At 45.0% G+C, this 9886-nt stretch overlaps 1 protein-coding gene across 1 annotated transcript in view; it reads right to left on the bottom strand.

Moving 5' to 3' along the window:
- Positions 1-886: 886 nt before the first annotated feature.
- The window catches only part of LOC142573039 (cytochrome P450 4V2-like), a 69689-nt gene continuing 60689 nt past the window's right edge, over positions 887-9886 (bottom strand). The window contains exons 10-11 of the mRNA XM_075682539.1: positions 3246-3425; positions 887-1121 (exon numbers count right to left, since the gene is read on the bottom strand). Coding sequence (XP_075538654.1) covers positions 955-1121; positions 3246-3425 — 347 coding nt within the window. The 3' untranslated portion in view covers positions 887-954. The remainder of the gene's footprint in view (positions 1122-3245; positions 3426-9886) is intronic.

The raw sequence follows: 9886 nt of genomic DNA, 5'->3' as shown, positions 1-9886 counted from the left end.
CACCGTTTGACGTTCAGTCGGCGAAGCTGTTTTTTGCGCCTGTAACTGAGTGGCGAATGAAGTACTTTTGCCAAACCTAAATTAAACCGCTATCTTTTCTTAATGCGTGTCATCACCGTTACAGTTTGATTTTGCACCCATCGGAAACGCGGCTAGCTACCCGGTCACGGCATAATTAAAGTTTGGGTCATTGTTCGTGGTCGAATGACCCTTTAACCGTTCAAAGAACTTCAAAGTTGTGCCATTGTTTAGCCGTCAGGGCAGGTTTAAAGGCTTGGTTCTGAATCAACCCGGTAAAGATGGAATATTGCTGCCTAAAAAATTGTTCGAAATCATAGTGCATCTTAAAAGACGCGCATGACTTACCACTGCGATTTACGGTATGTCCCCTTTATTACTGCTGTAAATAATGGTAACGAACTTGAACAACCACTAGACCGGCTTCTAGTTCTAAATATGGTTAAATTCGTGAAATGCACAAAATCAAACTTGTATATTTAGGAATAATTTGTAAAGATAATTACCGCTTCGTCCTTATGCGGGTAAAACTTAGGACCTATGACTTTCTCTATGAATGAGCTTTCCTTTCATCCAAGCACAATTTAATTTTCCATCGCATAAGAAAATGACAAGAGGAGTTAAATTACAATACAGAAGAAGAAAAATGCAACAACGATAGATGGTGGTCGGCAATCAGTCCTGCCAGTATAAATATTAGATTTAGATGCAGTTCCCTGCGTCTGTGAAGATAAACAAAGATTTTGTCATAGAGAATTTGGAAAACTTAGGGATAAACATAAAAACACATCAGCACTTGGTATTCTGCACAGCATACCAATAACGCGATGAGGTGGGGCGAAAGGCTATCTCTCGCTTGGGAACAGTCTTCCGAGACATGAACACATTTGTTGTGCACAACGCTTTGATTTATGTACAAATATAATGCAACTACAGCTATAATTGCTGTCTTCGGCGAAACCAGACAGGAAGTCCTCCCTTAGCCTTGAGGACAATCTCAAAGGTCATCTCAACTTCTTGGAGGGGGCGCGTTGACTCGACGTTGAACTTGGTGAGGATCTTCGCCAGCACAACCTTTACTTCCATCATGACAAACTTCTGACCTGCGAGTCGCAAGACATAATTAGAGGCTTAGATGCAGATTTCTATTTAAACTAATTCAATAAAAGTAGTACATTAAAAAAAGGAAGCAAACGTAAATAAAACGTTGCAGATAGACGGCACATTCTGTGTGCAAGTACTCCAAATGAATTTTCTGTGTGAGATGTATTTTATGCAGCGACACACAGAAGGATATATCTCGCATGGCGATCGGCGACGTTGGCATCGTCAGCGTTTGCATTATGTCTGCGCATAAGCGAGATAGACATGTCGACGCTAACTTGTAACACATGAGACAACACAACCGCGCCTAAACCTTCAAAAAGCTATAGTGTGCGAAAATGTTGCGCAAAATAAAAGAATAGCAACCCACATGCGCGAAGCCAGATGAAGCCGTTACTCGCTCGAGTAAATACTGACGTGATGTGGGACGTACCTGGTGTGCACGTATATACGGGAGGTGGAGGAGGAGGAAATAACTTTATTGTGTGCCCTGCGAGTTGGTGAATACAGGGTGATTATTTCTAAGCTTAACTGAATTGTTAAAGATCCCCTGTTGCATATAACATAGTTCTACTCCCTGAACTCGATTCTTCAGAGAGGAGGACATTACTTGCAGGAGAAATTGAAACACATGTTCATGAAATTAACAAATATTCACAAGTCAACTTCTTAGTTACTTACATTAGGGCAGATATCGCTATTTAAGAACTGTAAGGCCTGTCCACTTGGTATCAATTTCCAGAATTACACCAGTTTGGAGATATGCGCCACCAAATTCGCCCTAAGAATGCGCTGTTCTTCAGCTTGCATTTTTAACAAAATGCTCTTTTATGCATTATGCTCTATTATGCATTTTATGCATTGTATCACAAAAGTAACTGCCACGCCCATGTATTTCGTCCCACAATTTGTGCAGTAATATCTAGAAACTAGCGTAATCCTGGAAATCAGTCTGAAGTAGATACCTCTTTCAGCCTCACCAGCTACAACTCGTAAATGGTAGTACGTTCCGTAACGTCATTAATTAAAAATTTGATTAGTGATTTTGTGTTACTTAGTTGAATATTGATTTGAAGTTGATTCCTCGTGCTAGTAATGTCCGTCTCTTTGAATGATCGAGCTCAAGGAGTAGAATTACGTTATCTGCAACAGGTGCTTTTTTTTTTCGAAATTCGGTAAAGCTTGAACATGATCCCACCTTATGCTAGTCCGGCTGCAATAAAGGGGGCTAGTTTCCCTTTGGCTTCTGTCCACGCACGAGCGTTCAAAGCGCCGCCGTTCTTGGTAGAAACGGCGCAACGTCCATGCGTTCTACGTACTTGCAGCTCACGGATGCAGCCGCCGGATACAGCTGCCGAGTCAGCACGTGTGTCGACTGGACGCATTGTGAACGACATGCCAGTTCTGCATGCACGATTCTCTAGACGGAGCTCGTGTGCGCACCGCTTCTTGCGCAGACTGTTTCGTCCGCGCGATTTTATCAGTGTGACGCAGGCCTCGAATAAAACCGCTGGTCGCGTGCTCTTGGCAGTGGGATTCGAAAAATTAAAAAATAAGATCAAAGCCGCTTCATCCGAGTGCCCACGCCTGGGAGATATGATCTTTTGAACGTTTACGAATAATAATTATATAACAAAATCTATTATAACAAAGTCTATTGCCTCCAGCTCATGTGTGCAGCATTCACGTAGAATATTAAGGGGTCAAATACACCCTAAAAACAGTGATTCAATGCAGAGCAAGGTTGAAGGATCATTTGAAGACCGGGTGCACACGCACTAACACTCTTTTTCTTGCCTGAAAAATCTAGCAAGCTGCAACAGAGGTGTGTCGAGGGCACACTAATCAACACGCCCAGCGACCAGGTTTACGGAAAAATGGCTGCAGCGTCTGGCTCCCTCTCAAGAATCGATGCAGTCCGATTTATCCGCCATTGATATGGTGCACGAAGAGAGAAAACTGGGAAAGTTTTCTCGCATGATATTGCATGATATTGCGCATGATATCTGTAACAATTGACGCGACAGTAATTTGATACTTTTTTATTTCATGGCCAGTGGGCGAATAGCTTCAAGAAGATGACACCTTTACTGCTTAAAAACGCGGATCCCCGCTTTACTTACCTATGCAGTTCTTGGGGCCTGCGGAGAAGGGGATGTAGCTGTACGGATGTCGCCGGCTGTTTTCTTCTGACATGAACCTCTCCGGTATGTACTCTTCTGGTTTGTCGAACTGGTTCGGATTTCTGTGTAGGCTGAATATGTTGAGGAAGCATGCCAGGCCTTGCGGCAAGGTGTGGCCATCTGCGAGAGGCAGAAAAGGAAGGCTATGCTTTGAGCCTATAGGTGGACAGAATAAGCGGACACTCAGTTGCACTCATTCACCACTATGTCTTTTTTTTTTTTCAGGAGACGCACTCCCACTCATCGGCCCCCAGTCGGTCCACTCTCGCTCTTTGTCACTCTTTCGTAGTCACACTCGCGATTGTGAAATGAGTGCGAGTGAGTACTAGTGAACGCACTCCTCAGAAAGTATCCCGGCCTATGGAACTGTTGAGGCGTTGTTCGACGCATGGTTTAGTGTCGAGAATTACACAATGCTCGTAAATGTAAACTGTTGGCGTACGCTGTGGCAAGGCCAAAACATTGGGAAAACTCTTTATTATCTTGTCAGTATAACGAGGTGCCTTATTGTGCGAGTAATTGTTATAGAGGGAACTGAAACTTCAGTCTCACGTTTTGGAAAATGTACAGTAACTAAAATGCTTCCTTTTCCGAAAACCAGCGAGCATATTCTCTTGAAAAGCAGCAGGGGCACCGCATACAGGATGTCTTTATGAAAACTTTACAGTACCAAATCTTCTGGCGACAAGCTATTCAGCCTAACAGCAGCTGAACTATGCTCATGTAACTCAAGCTAACGCACCATGCGAGCGTCACATTTTTGTAGCGGTGCGGGTTCTGCAACGACGTTGAGCCTTTCCGTAGTCTTAGCTCGCCTCATCGTGCCATCGCCTCGCAACATCTCATTTGCATGTACCACAGCTCCTACTAAAAACACTATAAATTGATCTTGTGGTAGAGGATGCTTCCTGCACTACGTTTTACCACTTCTATCGTATAGCCAAAATTTCAGGCTGAACCTGGCGGACCCTTCAGAAGGAAGGTTGACCTGAGCAGCTGCTGTCTAAATGCATCGGAATGGGAAAGAAAGAAACGTCTAATGATCCAAACAATAAGAATTGACCCGAGTGAGGCCCGGTAACATCCTGAGGTGGGACGACTCCTTGGTCCTGGAATTCTGTCGTTTGGACTGCCCCCTTGGCCCTGGCGACAAGTTGTCGTTGGTCTTCCAGGACACGGAGGGCGAGTTTGACCTCCCAGGTTTCGACTAGGTGACCTTCGTTTGCTTGCTGTGCTCGGTTCGCGTCCGTTTCCGGTTACATTTTGCTGTCTACATTCCATGGGCATTTCAGGAACAAGTCTGTAAGGGTGCCCGGTATGCTGCAAAGTGGGCAAAGGTAGCCGGCCTCCATTGTCGGCTTTGTCGCATCTAATTTTCTCACATGTTCATGCTGCAGGAAGTATATATATATATATATATATATATATATATATATACATATAGCACGTGGGGTTTACTGACCAATTGCCTTCACCCAGAATCATAACGTCCTTGTGGCGCCTGCGGCAGAAAGAATGTTGCACATCCAACGCCAAAGTTTGTGAGTGGTGGCGCTGGCTAACACTTCCAGGGTTAGGTCTCGTAGTAACGCAAAAATACCCCCGAATGTGGATGGGAAAACGGAGCCGCGGTAGCTCAATTGGTAGAGCATCGCACGCGTAATGCGAAGATGTGGGATCATTCCCCACCAGCCAGAAGTTTTCTTTCATCCGCTTTTATTTTCATTCATTAAAAATTTCTTTAGTTCACTTATTAAGTGCAAGTAACGTCCCCTGTGTTGTCCTTGGTGTTCTTGCTTGTTGGCTTCCTATAATATAAGTTGGCTTCCGTAACTCTTAATGAATATCGGTTATCTTCCCTCCTCATTACGTGTCCTGCCCACGCCCATTTCTTTTTCTGGATTTGAACTAAGATATCATTAACTCGCGTTTGTTCCCTCACCCAATCTGCCCTTTTCTTATCCCTTAACGTTACACCTATCATTCTTCTTTCCATAGCTCGTTGCGTCGTCCTCAATTTAAGTAGAAACGTTTTCGTAAGCCTCCGGGTTTCTGCCCCGTACGTGAGTACTGGTAAGACACAGCTGTTATAAACTTTTCTCTTGAGGGATAATGGCAATCTGCTGTTCATGATCTGAGAATGCCTGCCAAACGCACCCCAGCCCATTCTTATTCTTATGATTATTTCAGTCTCATGATCCGGATCCACTGTCACTACCTGTCCTAAGTAGATGTATTCCCTTACCACTTCCAGTGCCTCACTACCTATTGTAAACTGCTGTTCTCTTTCGAGACTGTTAAACATTACTTTACTTTTCTGCAGATTAATTTATAGACCCACCCTTCGGCTTTGCCTCTCCAGGTCAGTGAGCATGCATTGCAGTTGGTCCCCTGAGTTACTAAGGAAGGCAATATCATCAGCGAATGGCAAGTTACTAAGGTATTCTCCATTAACTCTTATCCCCAATTCTTCCCAATCCAGGTCTCTGAATACCTCCTGTAAACACGTTGTGAATAGCATTGGAGAGATCGTATCTCCCTGCCTGACGGCTTTCTTTATTGGGATTTTGTTGCTTTCCTTATGGAGGACTACGGTGGCGGTAGAGCTGCTATAGATATCTTCCAGTATTTTTACATACGGCTCGTCTACACCCTGATTCCTCAATGCCTCAATGACTGCTGAGGTTTCGACTGAATCAAACGCTTTCTCGTAATCAATGAAAGCTATATATAAAGGTTGGTTATATTCCGCATATTTTTCTATAACCTGATTGATAGTGTGAATATGGTCTATTGTTGAGTAGCCTTTACGGAGTCCTGCCTGGTCCTTTGGTTGACGGAAGTCTAAGGTGTTCCTGATTCTATTTGCAATTACCTTAGTAACAGAAGCTTGATGTGGGCGAGTTGGTTGAGCATACCTAATGAAAAAAGAGAGCGCTACGAAGACAAGGACGAAAGAACAACGAGTACGACAGACAAGGCGCTACTTCCAACTAAATGTTTTTTGAGGAAACAGAACTTTAAATAGATGCAACCAAGGACGGCCCATCGTGACATCACGACCTCCCTATCTCTTCAGAAAAGCTATCTCCTTTTCGGTAAGCGTCACTGAAGGGCAACTAATGCACGTGCCCTCGGCCTTTGCAATGTAAAAAGCTTCCAATATCTCCCGTTCTAGTCTATCTGTAGACCATGCCAGAAACCTGGTGTCACGAAGATACGGACGGCAATTGTGACGTTTACAGTGTTCTGCCAGATGGCCCCCCGCATTGTTATTTACGGCCCAATTGTGCTCACGCGCCCTTTCATTAAAACACCGTCCGGTTTGACCGATATAAACCTGTTGGCAACTTAGGGGTATCTCGTATACGACATTACTTTTGCAAGCAGTGTACTGCGCTGCGTGTTTCTTAGAGCACGCAGCGCAGTACACTGCTTGCAAAAGTAATGTCGTATACGAGATACCCCTAAGTTGCCAACAGGTTTATATCGGTCAAACCGGACGGTGTTTTAATGAAAGGGCGCGTGAGCACAATTGGGCCGTAAATAACAATGCGGGGGGCCATCTGGCAGAACACTGTAAACGTCACAATTGCCGTCGGTATCTTCGTGACACCAGGTTTCTGGCATGGTCTACAGATAGACTAGAACGGGAGATATTGGAAGCTTTTTACATTGCAAAGGCCGAGGGCACGTGCATTAGTTGCCCTTCAGTGACGCTTACCGAAAAGGAGATGGCTTTTCTGAAGAGATAGGGAGGTCGTGATGTCACGATGGGCCGTCCTTGGTTGCATCTATTTAAAGTTCTGTTTCTTCAAAAAACATTTAGTTGGAAGTAGCGCCTTGTCTGTCGTACTCGTTGTTCTTTCGTCCTTGTCTTCATAGCGCTCTCTTTTTTCATTAAGTACCTTAGTAAATACTTTGTAGGCAACGGACAGTAAGCTGATCGGTCTATAATTGTTCAAGTCTTTGGCGTGCCCTTGCTTATGGAATAGGATTATGTTAGCGTCTTTCCAAGATTCCGGTACGCTTGAAGTCATGAGGCATTGCGTATACAGGGTGGCCAGTTTCTCTAGAACAATCTGCCCACCATCCTTCAACAAATCTGCTGTTACCTGATCCTCCCCAGCTGCCTTTCCCCTTTGCATAGCTCCCAATGCTTTCTTTACTTCATCCGGCGTTACCTGTGGGGTTTCGAATTCCTCTAGACTATTCTCTCTTCCATTATCGTCGTGGGTGCCACTGGTACTGTATAAATCTTTATAGAACTCCTCAGCCACTCCTATAATATATATATATATATATATATATATATATATATATATATATATATATATATATATATCACTTTTCGCTCGGCGAAAAAGATGTCATTTTGTCTGCTCTTAATATAGTCATATATATATATGAGTATATTACGAGCAGAGAAAATGACATCTTTTTCGCCGAGCGAGAACTGGTATGCATTCTGTCTACCGTTTACATAGACGTCGTACTTCACTCAAACAGCCAGGCAGCCAGGACTCGTGAAGAAAGGTGCGCTAGCCAAGATGCCAAGTTTTCACTGCTTTTAAGCAGAAGCGATTTCCCCTGCGTTTTTGACATACCAGCCGTCGTGCGCCTTTCCTCGCACAACTTGGAACCTGCGGAGCTGTCCAACCTAAACCGGGGCCTGAAGTTCAACTTTGCCTTTGGCCCGAACACAAGAAAGCTGACCTGCACTGTGGGGCAAGCTGTGCTCCATGTTGAACCTCACCTTTGGGACGAAGCGAGAGCACGAGCTGTCGGGATGCTCACGAAGCTTTCACGAATGAAAAGGGTCAACATCGCACTGCAGTATAAACATGCGGTAAAAACATCTCAACGAAACGAAAAGATTGTTGTCCTGCCCGCCGATAAAGGTAGTGCAAAGGTTGGGCTGGACAATGGACAAGGAAGTCTATAGAACGAAAACGGCAATTCTCCTTCAAGATACAGCTAGCTACGTGAAGTTGAACAGGGACCCGACCAAGAAGGTACAGTCGGAGCTTCAAAAGCGGCTTACTAACCTCTTCAAGTTCGTCGCCCCCCCCCCCCCCTAGAAGAAGACACAGTATTTTCACCTCTTGGGGGGGGGGGCGGAAGTGCCACAATGGTTCTTCCCCACCACAGTGTGCCGAAGATACATGAGCCAGACATACCTTTACGCCCAGTTGTTGACGTTACATGGTCTCCGCGTCAAAAGTTATCAAACTATCTGCTTCAGGTGCTGCGATCACTTCCCGGAAACACATACTGTAATGTTAAAGACTCGGCATATTTTCTCGACATTCTGAAGAAAATGCACTCGGATGACGAAGACGGGTTGGTTTCCTTTGACGTGAAATCAATGTTCACATCAGCACCTACAGATTTCACCACAGAGACCAGCAAACAAGTGCTTAGCAAAGATTCGTCTCTACCCTCAAGAACCCCGTTCCAGGTTCAAGATCTCTGTCGCCTTCTGCACTTCTGCCTTAGCAACACTTACTTGGTGTTTAATGGGAACTACTACAAACAAGTTTTTGGCACAGCCACGGGTGCCTCCGTTTCGGCGACGTGTGCAAACCTGGTCTTGGAAGCCATCGAGAGCAAACCATTGGCTGCCTTTGCACGGCCTCCAAAAACGTTTCTTCCTTGCGTAGACGGCTGTTTCGGCGTGATCCACAAGTCAGAAATGCAACCGCTTGCGGCGACCTGAACTCTATAGAACGGTCTGTCACATTCGTGATTGAAGAAGAAAGCAATGGAAGAATTCCCTTCCTCGACGTCCTTGTACAACGCTATTCCGGCAAGAATTTAAAAACATCGGCAATACGAACAAAGAACCAAGAAACTTCTCAGCTCGCCTTGTGACTGCGGTTGTTTAAAAGGCCCCTCACCAGGCACCCATAGAAAATTTTGGTTATACGCTGGAAGTTGTTACGTGTTCTCTAGACAGCATTATACCGCAAGAAAATTTCAAATTGGGTCTTTAATTGAAGAGATAGAAATATTTCTGCGCCGCGAACCCGCGAGCTGTTGGGATATCTCGTTTCGCGCAGCGCAAGATTTTTCCCGCTGTGCACACGGCCGCATCACTAGCGGCATAATTCAGTGTTACACGAATAGTGAGGCAGAACAAATGGATCGCAGAGCATGATCACGCGCTGGAACTCAGTAGAAAATGGCACAGTTTTAATACCTGCGACCGTGACCGCACGACCGTGGGAACAAGCACACGAAACGGAAGTACATCTCTCTTCTCTCGGTGCGAAGTAAAACAAAAAGCCGCGCACTTATCGTTTGTGTGTTTTATCATTTCTCTAAACTTAAATTTGTTCATTCAAGCAACAGATCCCACAAATAACGGATGATGCCTTGAATAATTCCTGAAGTCACGCGTCACCACTAGCGACGTCACACTGCGGACACGACTACGTAGGCGCAGAGATATGACTACATCGCCGTCCGGCTTGGAGCGCGGTCGCCACGAAGGAAAGGGAAAACAGCGTTCGGATTGTAATTTACCTTTCCGCGGCGCATAGCAGTGTAATACTTTGCTGACACGATCGTTAGCGTGC

This window comes from Dermacentor variabilis, chromosome 2 (assembly GCF_050947875.1).
Source record: "Dermacentor variabilis isolate Ectoservices chromosome 2, ASM5094787v1, whole genome shotgun sequence".
NCBI classification, from domain to species: Eukaryota; Metazoa; Arthropoda; class Arachnida; order Ixodida; family Ixodidae; genus Dermacentor; species Dermacentor variabilis.
The sequence above is the reverse complement of the archived record's forward strand: the minus strand, read 5'-3'. Positions and strand labels throughout refer to the sequence as shown.